General features: G+C 41.1%; 1 protein-coding gene across 2 annotated transcripts in view; it reads left to right on the top strand.

Moving 5' to 3' along the window:
- SLC6A1 (solute carrier family 6 member 1) overlaps positions 1–15413 on the top strand; it is a 75692-nt gene extending 60279 nt beyond the window's left edge. For both annotated transcript variants that reach the window (XM_063164413.1, XM_063164412.1), the window contains exons 7-15: positions 725–859; positions 979–1082; positions 1407–1531; positions 3623–3735; positions 7167–7298; positions 8641–8743; positions 9826–9926; positions 11518–11685; positions 14302–15413. In XM_063164413.1, the coding sequence (XP_063020483.1) occupies positions 725–859; positions 979–1082; positions 1407–1531; positions 3623–3735; positions 7167–7298; positions 8641–8743; positions 9826–9926; positions 11518–11685; positions 14302–14406 (1086 nt within the window). In that variant the 3' untranslated portion in view covers positions 14407–15413. The remainder of the gene's footprint in view (positions 1–724; positions 860–978; positions 1083–1406; positions 1532–3622; positions 3736–7166; positions 7299–8640; positions 8744–9825; positions 9927–11517; positions 11686–14301) is intronic.
- The last annotated feature ends 363 nt before the right edge of the window (positions 15414–15776 follow it).

Raw genomic sequence — 15776 nt, 5'->3', positions numbered from 1 at the left:
TGAATGAAAGGGCAGCAACATCTGCTGATGGTTGATGCCTTTCCCTGTCGGAAGAAATCCCAGGGAAATGAAAAGCCACAGCAATGGGGTTTGGTGTTGGGTTAGAAGAAGTGAGTCTGGTGCAGAGGGCTGGGATTTCTTCACACTGAGGGAAGAGATTGTTGGTTTTTGACAAGAGGTTATAACTGTGACCCACCTTGAACTGTGTGTTGGACAGGGCTGAGCTGAGCTCAGAGCAAATCATTTTCTTTCTCCTGTCTCCAAAGCACAAAGAGGCCAAAAAGAGGGGGAAAAGAGGGCAGAAAGAGGGCTTAGTCTGAGTTCAGAAAGGGTTTCTGACAGGATCTCTGGAAAGGCAAGAAAGAGGAGCCTGTAATGCAGAGGAGGAGAGAATGGGAAAAATGAACTGCCAGATGTGTTACAAGCAGGATCCTGGTGCCATGATCCTTGTGCTTTTGGGACTTCCTTGTGTTAAATACCCCAAAAAAAAAAGTGAAAACATCCTAGTTCACACTGTTCCCTTTTCAGAAAAATAGGTAACAGCCACCAGCCTTTAGAGTTGGAGTTTAGGGAATTTTCCTGTAGGCACTTCCCAAACCTTTTCACTGAAAAATGCCTCAATTTTAAGAGCCATCCCCAGTTGCTGTTAGAGTAATTTCAGGGAGCAAATACTTTGGATCATTCCTCCTTGCACACTTAACACTGTCTTGTTTCTTCACATCAGGTGGTGTATTTCTCTGCTACTTATCCCTATGTTATGCTGCTTATCTTGTTCTTCCGTGGTGTAACACTGCCTGGAGCAAAGGAAGGCATTTTATTCTATATAACTCCCAACTTCAGCAAGCTTTCAGACTCTGAGGTAAATATTGCATGCTGGTAAACCAAAGTTTCACTCCTCACTGCTCCCCTTTCAGCCACATGAGCTGCTCCTCAAGAGCAGAAACAGAATTTTTAAAAAAAATTGTTTCCTGCCATCAGGTTTGGCTTGATGCTGCCACACAGATTTTCTTCTCCTACGGTTTGGGCCTTGGTTCACTGATTGCCCTTGGAAGTTACAACCCTTTCCACAATAATGTTTACAGGTAAGCAGATGACTGCACATATTGCAGTGCCACTTGCCTGTCTCAGCTGGAGCTGGCTCCTGTCTCTGTGCACAGATAATTGAAATAAAGTTTAGTGTTGGATATTAACTGTTCTGTATGGCTGGGGGTGAGATGTGTAACTGCCTTTACACCAAGGGGAGAGACTTCCCCAGCATGGAATGGAGCCCAGACTGGGAAATCCTAAACTGTGAAATCCTAAATCATTGAGGTCTTTCCACAGGACAAAAATAAATAAATAAAACAACCCAAAAAGGATGAACATTTGCTTTCCCTGCTGCTTAAAGCCCCTTCCCTTTGTTTCAGGGACTCCATCATAGTGTGCTGCATAAACTCATGCACGAGCATGTTTGCTGGCTTTGTCATCTTCTCCATTGTGGGATTCATGGCCAATGTCACAAAGAGGCCAATTGCAGATGTGGCAGCATCAGGTACCCAAAATCTTTTTCCTCTAAGCTGTGCATCAGGGTTTTGTTGTTTTGGGGTTTTGTTTTTTTTTTTTGCTTGTAGGTTGTTCCTGCAGCTGCTCAAAATATCTCCTCACAGCTCCTCAGCTCCCTGTCCCCTCAGTCTCCCAGAAGGAAAAGTGTTGTCCCAACCCACTCCAGGCAGAGCAGGAGGAATGCTGGTCATTATGGGGTGGTTTTTAAACTAATATTTCCCAATTCAGCTGGGTTTTAACTCCTTTTCCCATTTCTTGAGGTTAAACCCTTGGAGGCAGATTCATTTCTCTCCCCTGTTCACGCCTACACCTGTTTCATGTGGCTCTGTATCATGAAAGACATTTTATTTAGGGCAGGGAGCTGTGGAGCTGTCCATGGGAGGATTCTGTTCTTCCTTGTGTGTCTTCCAGCTGAAAAAGCTCAAAAAGCAGCAGAGCAGATGGCTGCCCTGCCCCAGCTGGTGCACCAGATACTCACTTAGCAGTTCTGGCCACAGGGAGGGATCTCATAACCCAGAGCTTGGCTGCAGCTCGCTGGTGGACAAAATCTGGATGACTGTATTAGCAAACACAAAACCCGCTGGAATATTCTCCTCGGTGAGAAAAGGAGAGAATTTAAGCGCTGAAAATAATCTTCAATAAATTACACATACAAAGAGATTAGGTGCAAAGTGATGATGGCAGGCACTGTTATTAGAAGCTGCTCTGGAAAGGCAGTGGTGTGTGAAATAAGCTTTTTGGATTTATTTCTTTGATACAGAAGGAGTTATATAAAGGCTACACCTGCAAACACCACAATATTTTTACATCATATTAAGTACATTTGATAACAGATCTCTGAAAGATGCCCATGGCCACTAATTGCAAAGGATATTTAAAAATTTGACCTTTAATTAAGGCTTCTATTTCTCCTAGTAAGCTCAGAGGCTGGTGCCAGATTTTACCACCATGAGAGGTTGTTTTGCCATCTTTTATACAGCCTTATAAAACAAATGATATTATTAAAAGGCCCAGCTGCATTTCTATGGAACGCCAAGCAGAGTAAAATTAACATATTTATCTGAAGTTTATTTTGCTTTTAGCACTGCTATTTGGAATGCTTTCTGAACTGTTTTCCAGTCATATCTGCTCCTGTTAGCAATTACTTGCTTCAAAATCCTCATTAGACTTTGACAATCCAGGTGTTGATGGCACCCTTGCTCCACTGGTTTGGGGGCTGGGACCAAGCACTTGTCACTGACAGGCTTTTAATGGAAACTGAAAAATCAGAGGCACTCCTTAGGTGAAACACACGAGTTTTAGTTCTGTGTCTTTATAAATTTATAATTTATTATATTTATTATATGTATATATATTTATTATATAATAAATATTATATCAATTAATAGTTAAATATAAATAGACTATATAATTAATATATACTTATTATATAACAAATATATTAAATATTACATTAACTAAAAAGTAAATATATATAATTGTTATGTAATAAATATATATTTATTATAACTTAGTATATTTATAATATATTCTTTGTATTAATAAATTTTTTTATTAAATTTGCTGGTTTTCCCTCTGACCCTGACCTCCAGCTATGCCATGAGAACAACAAAAAAACCCTTTTAAATAGAGTTTTAAAATAGGGGATTTTAATAGGGGTTTAACACTCTGCCCCCCATCTGCAGTTAGCAAGAAGAAGAATTAAAAAGTTTGGTTATCCACAATGACAGAGTTTAATCACATGTGTATTTAGAGGGAGGGAGTGGAGTGGAATAGCAGATGGAAATGCTGGGAAGTGACTGAGCTCTGTTTCTTTTCTGAGTGGTGCAAAGCAGGAGCATCAGCGGAACCCATCCAGTGTTCTGCTGGTTCACTTTGAGGGTCTTTGAGGTGTATTTATAATTTTTTTTTTGTTGTTTTGGCTGGTTCACTTTCAAAGCCAGGTGTTTGCAGTGCCCTGGTGGTCAGGGAGCAGCGAGCACTGAAATCCCTGCTCAGGGGCTGCATCCAGAGCCCAGCAGGAGAGAGGATCCCAATCCCAGCCCCTGACACTGATGTTGGGTCTCCTGTCTCTCCCCAGGCCCTGGACTGGCGTTTCTGGCTTACCCAGAGGCAGTGACACAGCTGCCCATCTCCCCTCTCTGGGCAATCCTCTTCTTCTCCATGCTGCTCATGCTGGGCATTGACAGTCAGGTAAAGCTGGGGTGAAAATCAATAAAAATACAGATTTTCTGCCGCTAGGTGGAACCAGGTTTGATATTTTATTTGCATTTTATTTATTTCTACTGGGAGTATTTATTTTATAAATTAGGATTGATTTAATAAGTTAGGATTATTTATTTTATAAATTAGGATTTATTTAATAATTTAGGATTATTTATTTTATAAATTAGGAATTATTTAATAAGTTAGGATTATTTCTTTTATAATTTAGGATTTATTTAATAAATTAGGATTATTTCTTTTATATCAGGATTATTTTATAGCAGGATTTTTTTATATATATTTAGCTTTTGTGTTTTTCATGCATTTGTAATCCTGCAGTTCTTCAGTGTGTATAAGGATTATTTATTTTATAAATTAGGATTTATTTAATAAGTTAGGATTATTTATTTAATAATTTAGGATTATTTCTTTTATAATTTCAAAATCATCATTTTATCATTTAGAATGTATTTAATAAATTAGGATTATTTCTTTTATATTAGTACTATTTTATATTAGGGTTTTTTTAATAAATTTTTATAGCTTTTGTATTTTTCATATATTTGTAATCCCGCAGTTCTTCAGTGTATATAAAGATTATTTATTTTATAATTTGGGATTTATTTAATAATTTAGGATTCTTTATTTAATAATTTATGATTTTTTTTTATAGTTTAGAATTCATTATTTTATGATTTAGAATCTATTTAATAAATTAGGATTATTTCTTTTATATTAGGATTGCTTTATATTATGATTTTTTCATAGATTTAGCTTTTGTATTTTTCATATATTTGTAATCCTGCAGCTCTTCAGTGTATATAACGATTATTTATTTTATAATTTAGGATTTATTTAATAAATTAGGATTATTTCTTTTATATTAGGATTATTTTATAGTAGGATTTTTTAATATATTCTTATAGCTTTTGTATTTTTCATGTATTTGTAGTCCTGCAGTTCTTCAGTGTATAACTCTAAACTCAGAGTGTCAGCTGGAAGTGGGGCAGGATGGTCCCTGGAATAATCAAATAAAGAATAGGAGGCACTCAGGAAAGACTGAGTAAAAAAGCAGATGCTTGAACACTTTTGCTCTTTCATGAACTGTTGGAAGCACATGAAAAACGGGCAGAAAATTTATTCTGCAGGCAAAAAGGAGCTTTCCTTTGAAATATCCCCTGTTAAATCACAATGTTAAGATTAACTGTGCAGTGTTCAGCCGTGTAGGAGACACTGGGATATGTTTTACAAGATTTGGATGCCACAGGAATTTCTGAAAGGCAACTCCAGAACTCAACACTGGAGCAAAAATACACAGCACACATTTCATTTTAAGATCTGGAGTTAATTCAGTGGGCAGTGGGATGGTTCCTGAGTTTTGATGTGCTCTGAAATCACTTCCCAAGGGAAAGGATCACCAGTTTATTGGTTTAGGCTGTAGCAAAGCTCAGGTTGATATCTAACAACTGGAAATGAAGGAGGAGGCTCAGCCCTGAGCTTTGCAAATCCAAGATATTCTCTGTCTAGACCAAACTATTAAATAATTAACACATGGAATCATTAGAAATGTTGACTGTGACACAAATAAAAAACCACAGAGCATGAGAGAAAACTCTTTAGAAATAACTATGCCCAACAAAACCTTTTGTAAATCAGTGCTAATTTTAATACAGAGAACAGCCCCAGTGGCAGCACTCAGGAGAGCACCCTGCCTTATTTCACCCTGCCTTATTTCACCCTGCCTTATTTCACAAGCAATATTTGGAGGATTTGGTCAGGGAAGTCCCCCCTGGCTGCTGAACTCTTGGATCATTTTCAGGAGCCCAGTCTGGGCAGATGTGTTAATTTATTTGCAATCAGCTGCAGTTGGCAAAGCAGCAGCTCCCAGTCCCCAGCACAGCCCTCCCAGCATGTAAAGGAATGTGGATTTACTGCCTTAGCACTGGACCTGTCTTCCAGGACTGAAAATCCATCATTTTCTACAAATCCAAGCTGCCTTCAGCCTGTGAACACAAAAAGACCAAGGAGGGTATTTTATCCTAGGAGATGAAAGGAAGTTGAAAATTTACACTTTTGATTTCTTTGTTTTTCAGTGAGCTTCAGGCTTGACATTAAAACCCACTGCTCATTCTGGGGGGGAAACTGCTGTGAAAAATTGGGTCAGAAATATTCTTGAAAGCATTTGTCTCTAGGCAACTAACAGCAGAGCAAGGTGGTCTAATATTATTAAAAGGAATATGTATCTACAGGCTGTCATGCTCTCTGCATTTTCTGTCTGTCACTGAAACATTTCATCCACTCTAATTTACAGGAGCTGCAACCATTTGTTGAATTCTACTTGCTGTGCTGAAAATTAATAAAACTTTACTCATCTTCTGCTTTTCATATTTCAGCCACCATAATGATAACATTTATCTGAATATATACACACAGAAGGATTCTGGAGTGTGACCATTTGGAGGACACAGCCTCAACAAAAAATGTTTTCTGGGAATACAGAGAATATTTGATTTATTACATATGAGAATCATATGAGAATCTTTAACCTTCTGTGTGAAGCACCAATCTGATTAGGCATTCTCTGTGTGTTAGCTTTCTTGTATCACATAAAAAAGAAGTTTCTTTTGCAAATCATATAAAAAGGAGTTTATTTTGTAGGATTGAGGGATGAAAGCCCTCAACTTTAGGTTCATCATCTTTATTACAAAAAAAAGAGCAGTTCCTGTTCACAGAGCAAAAGCAACAGTTCATAGCTGAGAATTTTGAGTGCTCCTCGAGCTGGAAATCTTCTTGCACAGATCATATTTCAGCCACCATAATGATAACATTTATCTGAATATATACACACAGAGGGGCTCTGGAGTGTGGCCATTTGGAGGACACAGCCTCAACAAAAAATGTTTTCTGAGGATACAGAGAATATTTGATTTATTACATATGAGAATCATATGAGAATCTTTAACCTTCTGTGTGAAGCACCAATCTGATTAGACTTTCTCTGTGTGTTGGCTGTCTTGTATCACATAAAAAAGAACTTTTTTATGTGATTTACAAAATAAAGAAGTTTATTTTGTGGGATTGAGCGATGAAAGCCCTCAACTTAAGGTTTATCAACTTTATTACAAAAAAAGAGCAGTTCCTGTTCACAGAGCGAAAGCAAAAGTTCATAGCTCAGAATTTTGAGTGTTCCTCGAGCTGGAAATCTTTTTGCACAGATCTCTTTGGACAGAACCAAGGATATTCAGGAGCAGAGCTTCCGCTGCAGTCAAGCGAATTTTCCCTTCTCGCTGGACGGCTGCAGCCTCAGGCCAGCCAAGGGTCCAATCACAAACTGCTCCCCAAAACTCCACGCTGGGCTCTGCAGTGTGTTTTGTGTCCAGCCGGGCTCTGCAGTGTGTTTTGTGTCCCTTTCCCTGCAGTTCTGCACCGTGGAAGGGTTCATCACTGCCCTGGTGGACGAGTTCCCCAAGCTGCTGCGCAACCGCCGCGAGCTGTTCATCGCCGTGGTGTGCATCGTGTCCTACGTGATAGGGCTGTCCAACATCACTCAGGTACTGCTCCCTGGGGCTGCCCCTGCCCTGCTCCACCATTCTCCTTGCCCAGCCCAGCCAGGAATCTCTGCCAGCCCCCGGGTTGTCAGGGATTGGCGCTCACCAAGGTTTGGGCGGTTAAAGTGTAGAAGGCACTTTAGATTTTAGCTTTGATATTTTTATTTGTATTTATCATTTATATTAATAGAATTCTTTTATATTAGGGTTGTTTTGCTTTTATATATTTAGCTTTTCTATTTTCCATCTATTTATACTCCTGCTGTTCTTTAGTGTAAACTCCAAACTCCACACCCAGTGTCAGCTGCAGCTTGCCTGTCGATGTTGCTCACATAAACTTAAAGTGGTGTTGGCTGAGCAGCCACTCTCAGGAGCTGCATGAAGTGGCAGTGCCTGATTTTATCCCTGCTCTGTGTGCTCCTGCTTGCTGGGACTGCCTCACACAGAAATCACACGTGTGGGAGGGGAGAAAACACAGCACAAATCCCCCTTGTAGCTGATATTTACTGCAAATCAAGCAGCAACTTCCTGAGTGTCAGTGGGAATGATGCCTTGGTTTTTTAGCTTTTATATATTTAATTTATTTGTACTCCTGCAGTTCTTTAGCGTGTAACTCCAAACCCCACACCCAGTGCCAGCTGCAGCTTTCCCATTTTGGGCACACACAACAATTCCTCTCCAGGCCTGGCAATCAAGGACACCTCACTGCCTCAGGGCCCAGAGATGGGAACAAAAGGGACTTGGGGGGAGCAAACTTGGGCTCAATGACTTCATTACCTGCAGCTGGAATTGGCAGATGAACCCCCAATGTGCAAATGGACCAAACTTATAAAAGTATAAAAACCTGTAAGCCATTGTGCATTTTGGGTGTAGGCCGTGAGGGGGTTTTGTCTGCCCTAAATGTACCTGCAGACCCTTCAATAAACAGAACTGCTTTTATTTCCTTAATTCTGGCTGGCCTCTGGTTTTAGGTAGTCCCAAAAGGCCTTACCTGGGTGTCCCCTGCAGGGCTCAGGGGACAGCAAAATGCACAACCCCACATTCCTACAGTCCTAAAAGTGGCAGCTGGAGATGTTGCCTTTGCAAACTGCTTGAGGGAAATGATTAATTATTAAATTATTATTAAATTATCAAATAAAAAGGAAAAAAACAAATTGAAACTTTTCCATTTAAACAGCAGCAACCTTAATTTTGTCAGGATTGACCTCAAGCCTCAAAAAAAATTCACCTCTTTAATTTACACTAATAGGCCCCTAACCTACCCACTGCTGCTACTTTGTATGTTACATTTTGAAGCTGGAGGCCTTGCTCTAGTTTTCATACTTTTTTTTTTTTTCCATTTCAGGGTGGAATTTACGTGTTTAAGCTTTTTGATTACTACTCTGCCAGTGGAATGAGTCTCTTGTTCCTTGTATTCTTTGAGTGCATCTCGATATCCTGGTGCTATGGTAAAGAGCCTGTTTGTGTTTTTCCCTGAGCTTTACACACCCTGAGGATAATTCATCCTCTGATCCGTGGTTGATGTGCATGTGCTGGGGGTGGAACTGAAACTGGCTTTGGTTTCTGTGGATATAATTCAAAGTTGGCTGTGGAAGATGCTGCTGCCTTTTAAACACCCAGCCTAGAGGCCTGGGAGCCATGAAGAGTTTCAGGAATATTAAAAGGGTGATACTCCATCTCTTTTCCTGTCCCACTCCCTTGGGAAGCCTGGATCTTCAGAGGTTTTGGATACATATTGTCTCAGGACTCTTGGGATTTGTAATATTTCGTTTTTCCAGAAACTCTCTCACTCCAGGTTCCTGCAGTGAACCTGGCTCTTTGGTCAGTTAGGGAATAATCACCTTAAATATCCACAACCTGAACCCAGCAAATGGAAAAATACATCAAAACTCTCCCAGAAATCACAGAATATCCTGAGCTGGAAGGGACCCCACAAGGAGCTTAAGTGGGCTTAAGTCCACACAGGGCTTGGAATTGTCAGCTCCAGGCTCTGACCATGGAGAAATCAGAGCCATGGACTGGTGAGAGACACAGCTTTGGGAGAGCAGCAGCAGCAGGATGTTGCTCACATTAACTCAAAGTTAATGTGAAATTAATCAGGGGCCCTCTGATTTCGGCTCCACTTCTGCCCATCCATGGTGGGCACTGCAACAGAGCTGATCAATGCTGGGATGGGTTTGAGGGGTTATAATTGTAAAATACACCCTAAATTTCTCATCCTAATATAACCTAGAGTTGGAATCAATCAAGGGCATCTCTTGCATCTGACCTTCCCATGTACAACTTCCTCATTTGGCATGGGAATAAGTCTGCTAGTCACTATTTAATAAATTATGATGTGGAAGAGTGAGAACAGCTGATTTTTGGTGCTTTTGAGCTTGCACACTTTTTGCCTTGAGGAAAAGTTGAGATCTTTGTAGAGCTTCCAAATATAATCATAATTTATGGCTATATCTCTCAGAACCACTGAGCTTCCCAACAACTCCACTACCTGATATGTTTCTGTGCTGTTTCTTATTTCTTCACCCAGGTGTTAATAGATTTTATGACAACATCCAAGAGATGGTGGGATACAGACCCTGCATCTGGTGGAAACTCTGCTGGTCCTTTTTCACTCCTATCATTGTGGCAGTAAGGAACAAACTTTTATTTTCTGGTTGAAAGGATGTAAATGAGGTTCATATTAGTTCTGCCCTCACTCATTTTTTAAGGATTTGAGCAATGTCATTGAAGGCAATAGCCAAAAAACATTCCAGGAAGATTGTGCCCCAAAAAGAGAAGCCAAGATTTTTATTAGACCTCTGAAAATGCTCAAGAGGTTGATTGGAAAACTTAGAAAATTGTAAGGAACAAATTTTGACCCTTTTTTTTTTTTTTTATGTGTGGGTGCTCTAAAATAGAATTTAGCAACCTAAAACCTAAATTTTCCACATACACAAAAATGCCAACATTCTGTAAACTGAATTCCTCCACGAGCCCTTCTGGTGACAGAGCAGGGTTCTAAACTCATGTTCTTCCTTCATGGCATTCTGTGGTATGTATTCATCATTTTCTACTACATTGCTGTGGGTTTTCTGGCAAACTCTGCAAAGATTCTGTATTGGAAACCACAGAACAGCTTTTTCCTGATTCAGAACTTTACCCAGTTAATCCCATTCAGTACTTTGTGAAGTAGTAAGCAAAGAAATGTAAATGTACTGCACATACACTGAACCCAGATGCAATCTAACAAACTATTACATATAAGCCAGCATTTAACCAGAAATGAGGAGCACTAAAAAGACACAGAAATGTGCTCATGTTGAGGGTTCCTTGAGTCTTCCCTTCCCAGATCAAGGCAGATTTCATTTTTGTAAAAAACAAGCATTCAGGAATGCATGAGAGATGCATTTTATTTTAGTGGCACAGAAGGAAGGTGCCCAGCATTGTCAGACTGACCAGATTTGTCAAGTCCTCAGCAGAATGTGCTGCCCAGCCCAGCTCAGAGCAGGGATAAGAATCTGCCTCTGGGAATTTGCAGGGAATTTGCAGAGCAGGGATGAGAATCTGCCTCTGTCCTGCACAAGGGCTCAGTCTGGGATCAGAACGAGCCTCCCTCTCTCCTGATTCACTTCAGAAGGTTTTCCTGGCTGCTTTAGCCATTTGAGACAGGCCAGGACAGGAGATTTTCCTGGCAATAGCCCATGGAATTCTGTGTCTGCAGGGCATCATTGGAGAACAGCCCAAAATCAGCATGGGTGCTGCTGCTCAATGGCACAATGGGGACATGTACATGGTGCCATTGAGCAGCAGCACCCACGTTGCTTTTGGGTTCCAGCTATTCCCAGGATCCCTGTTGGGTTGCTTTTGGGTTCCAGCTTTTCCCAGGATCCCTGTTGGGTTGCTTTTGGGTTCCAGCTATTCCCAGGATCCCTGTTGGGTTGCTTTTGGGTTCCAGCTATTCCCAGGATCCCTGTTGGGTTGCTTTTGGGTTCCAGCTATTCCCAGGATCCCTATTTTCCCCAGCAGCCCCTTTCCCTCTGGCTCTGTGCAGGTTATCCCAGGAATTTACTGCTCCCAGCAGCACACCTGGATTGTCTGAGGTGCAGGTTTATATGTGAAAACACAGCTTTGAGGTGAAACATTCGTTTTGGCAAAAGGCATCTTGGGAAGCTGCAGAAAAACTCTTGAAGCCGGAACACTGTGGGAACCTGACCCCAAACCCTCCCTTCTGCTTTTGCAGGGAGTGTTCATCTTCAGTGCTGTGCAGATGACCCCCCTGACCATGGGCAGCTACGTGTTCCCAAAATGGGGCCAGGGGGTGGGCTGGTTCATGGCCCTGTCCTCTATGGTGCTGATTCCTGGCTACATGGCATACATGTTCCTCACCCTGAAAGGATCCCTAAAACAGGTAAGTCTGCCTGTCCCAACCCCCTTGGTGTGGTGTTTGTGGGGTGCCCAGGTGAAGGGAGGAATGATGAATCTGACTGCATGTTTTTAGAAGGCTAATTTATTATTTTATTAAGATTTTATTAATATTTTATTAAGATACTATATTATATATTAAGATACTAATTGAAGATATTATATTTATATTAAATTATGATGTATTATATTAATTTTAATAATGTTTTAGATTCTATCTTATGTATTAAGATACTATTTAAAGATTATGATATGATATGATATGATATGATATGATATGATATGATATGATAGTATATTAATAAACTATACTGAAGAATACAGAAAGGATACTTACAGAAGGTTAAAAACATAATATTGAAAACTCCTAACTCCTTCCAGAGCCTCAACACATCTTGGCCCTGATTGGCCCTTGAGTCAAAACAATTCACATGAAACCAATGGAACAATCACCTGTGGGTAAACAATCTCCAAACACATTCCACATGAGCACAACACAGGAGAAGCAAATGAGATAAGAATTGTTTTCCTTTTTTGTCTGAGGCTTCTCAGCTTCCCAGGACAAAAATCCTGGGCCAAGGGATTTTTCAGAAAAGGTGACTGCCACATATTCCATATATGTGCATAACACAGGAGAGGCAAATGAGATAAGAATATAAGAATTATTTTCCTTTTTTCTCTGAGGCTTCTCAGCTTCTCGGGGATTTTTCAGAAAATATGACTGCCCCACCTTGGCACCTGTGCAATCAAAGATTGCTGGGCACTTCTTTCCTGTAATCTTTTTCCCCCTCAGTTATTTTGCTTTGAGCTTAAAAAAAAAAAAAAAACCCAAAACATAAAAGTGCCAGCCAAATAGAAGAGAGTGTCTGAGCCATCTGTTGCTGAGCACAATTCCCCATGTTCCACAGGCTCCTTATCTCTGCTCTGGCAGCTGCAGACACTTGGCATTCCTGCTCCTCACACCTAGAAACCAGAGGAGAGGTTGGCAAATTATGGAAATTTGTCCTGATTAATGCCAGACACGCGGCCGTGGATCGTGGCAGGGGATGCTCTGGGGAGCTGGAATCAGAATCAGGGGCTGAGCTCCAGAACTCTGGGATTGCAGAGTCTGCTCAGTGACCCTGCTCTGCATGCCCCTGATGGTCCCCAAGGCTGCAGCTCCTGCATTTCACCTGCCCTGCTCCTCTGCAGCTGGGAGGGAGGACATGGAACCCCTTGGGAAAACTTCCCTTGAGCCTTTATTCAGGGGATTTCTGTGAGCAGTCACTTAGTAATGAACAGTAGGGGCTTTTTCTCATTGCTCTCAGCCTCTCTGACTGCTCCTTTTTTAAAGAACGTAACACTTCTCATGGAAGACAGTCTTTTTTCACTCAGTTTTTATTTCACTCAGTTTTTATTTCACTCAGTTTCTATTTCACTCAGTTCTGAGGTCCTCAGCGATGTGCAGCTAAAGGGCTGGGAAATATTGACCCCAACATTGCCCCACACACCATTCAGGAACCCCCCACCACCACCACACCTCATTTTTTCAGTCTGGGTGGATCCTCAGTTTTCCCTCTCCAACTCCTCCTGTGCATCACAGCCAGATCTCCAGCCCAAGAACTGAAACACTCTGTGATTGTGGCAACCAAAGACTGTCAAAAGGAATTTGTCAGAACTTCTGGAATATTCTAAAATCAGCTGACAGAGCCATTTTTGCAAAGGGCTGGATGATCTTAAGCAGAATTGACGAGTGATGCCTCATGAAATGCTCAGATCTGGATCCAAATATTTGTCTTCAGCAAATTTTGAAGGACTCAGTGAGGCTTTAAAGAAGTCTGCACAAAAAAATCTGGGTTTTGATTTTTTTTGTTTCCCTCCCTGCCTGTTCTTAGCTCCTACATTTTGAATAGATCTCCCTTGGTCTTATGGAAACTTTTAGGTGCAAAAGGAGAACTGTTGCCCTAAAATACAGCTGATCTTTGTGGAGGGTTGTGTGAGACCATGGTAAAAGTTCCTCATCTCAGCCTTGTTGTGGATTGAGGTCGTATTTTTGAAAGCATTGATAAATTATTTTTATTAAGTGAGGGGAGGGCCTGCACCAGTGAGAGGCTCTGAGGAGCCAAACTGGGATTTCTTTTGAGATAGAAGAGAGATTTCTTTGAGATATATTCTCTGCCATGAGCTGGGCAGAGAAGCTGAAGGAACAGAGAGGACAAAAGGACGAGGAAAGACAGAATAAGAATAAAACATTCTAGAACACTCTAAAACACTGGTTTATCCCTGGAGGAACTCTCAGTTCTCCTGGGGAGATGCCCATCACTCTGGTGCCCAGCACTGCTGCCCACTGCAGTGCTGGACCCTGAGCTCACAGCAAAGCCTCTCCTCATTTATTTTCCCCAGGAAAGCTCCTTGTAGGCACCCAGGGTTTTTCAGCTCCTCCTGTCACCTTCAGGACAGAGCTGGAATTCTGTTTAAGTAGAAGTGGCTCACTGCTGGTCCCTGGCAAGATAGGTGGCTGTAAAGAATTGTCTTTAAATATTTAGGAAAAAAAAAAAAAAAGAAGAGTAAGGTCAGAAAGAGTTTTTTGGCTGCCTCACATTTACTGTTGTCCTTTGAACAGCGCATCCAAGTGATGATTCAGCCAAGTGAAGACATCACCCACCCTGAGAACGGGCCAGACCAGGCCCAACAGAGCAACTCTGCCAACAAAGAAGCCTACATCTAAACTCCTCTCTCGCCCAAGTACCGCTCCTCCTCCAGAAAAACAAAAAATATGGTTGAATATGACCACAAATTCACATCTGAGAATATAATTACCTACCTCTAGTGGCAAAAAAAAAAAAAAAAAAAAATACATATTAAAAAAAAAAGAGGAAAAAAAAGCAACAAGGTCATCTCCACTCCGAGGGAATCGCCATGGGTTCGATCCAGCCGTCACGAGCTCAGATGTTTGACAGTGTTTTTGTGTTCTCCAGCAATCCACAGACTGTTAATGTTTTTATCCTTTCACAATGATAGTTGCATATCTTGGAATTTGTAAATTGATGTGCCAAGACCTTTTTAATCTACCTTTTAGCACGACTATTTGAAGTTTTGTGCTGCTGATTTTTAGTAGTTGATCACTATTTCTTACAGCTGAATCCCAAGACTGTTATTTCTGACTTTGCAGGGGTAAAGTTAAGTTTGGAGTTGTTTTGTACAAAAAGAGAACGGAGTATTTTGTAAACAAGTGATTTCCAGTGCAAAAGTCTGCCCTCGAAATTTGTTCCAGCTGAGGCCATTTGAGGGGGGAAGAGACTCTTCCTTCAATTAACAGCAGGCACAGCCTTTATAAACATTCCTAGTGCAAAAATTGAGTTGTTTGTGGCAGAGCAGCCCAGGCCAAACATGCTGGCTCTGCTCAGCCTTTCAGGGTGACTTTCAAACAAGGTCATAAATTTCCTTAAAAGCACATATCTTGCTTCTTATAAAAAGAAGATATCTGCGTTAGAATCAATGTTAGAGGCATAAATACGACTTTTAACTTTTTTAGTAAAGCAATAGCCGAGAGCTCTTAGAGATTCCCAGGAGTAAAATACAAAGTATTTGCCATTCAAGCTCAGACTCCCTGAGCTTTTATCATGCTGTTATCACTCTACTATTGCATTGCCACCGAAATAGAAACCAAACCAAGATCAAAGTGAGTTCCAACGTAGGGCTTGATTGAACCTGCCCGAGAACTCCCCATACCCCAGCACCTTGAGAGCAGTGGGATTTCCATTTCCAGGGGCTGGGTGGTGCTGAGGGCACGAGGAGAGTTCTTGGTGCCCTGCAATCCCACTCTGGGCTCCGGCCAGCCCCTGGAAGTTCTCCCCGTGTGGGGAATGCAGCGGGAGCCCCGCTCGGCATTTCTCGTTTGGCAGCTATAAGATAAGACAGGCACGGAGGCTTTTTGTTTTGGTTTTTTTTTTTTTTTTTTTTTGGGAGGGTGATGTTTGATTGTAAATGACTGTGACAGAACTGTGCAATGAAAAACATGCTTTTCAGCAAACTCTTTTTGTGCACCGTACGATGTTAGATAGCACAATTTATGTAGAACTACTACGTGGAAAAAAA

This window comes from Melospiza melodia, chromosome 10 (assembly GCF_035770615.1).
Source record: "Melospiza melodia melodia isolate bMelMel2 chromosome 10, bMelMel2.pri, whole genome shotgun sequence".
NCBI classification, from domain to species: domain Eukaryota; kingdom Metazoa; phylum Chordata; class Aves; order Passeriformes; family Passerellidae; genus Melospiza; species Melospiza melodia.
Note: the sequence above shows the minus strand (reverse complement) of the source record. Positions and strands in the feature narration are given on the sequence as shown.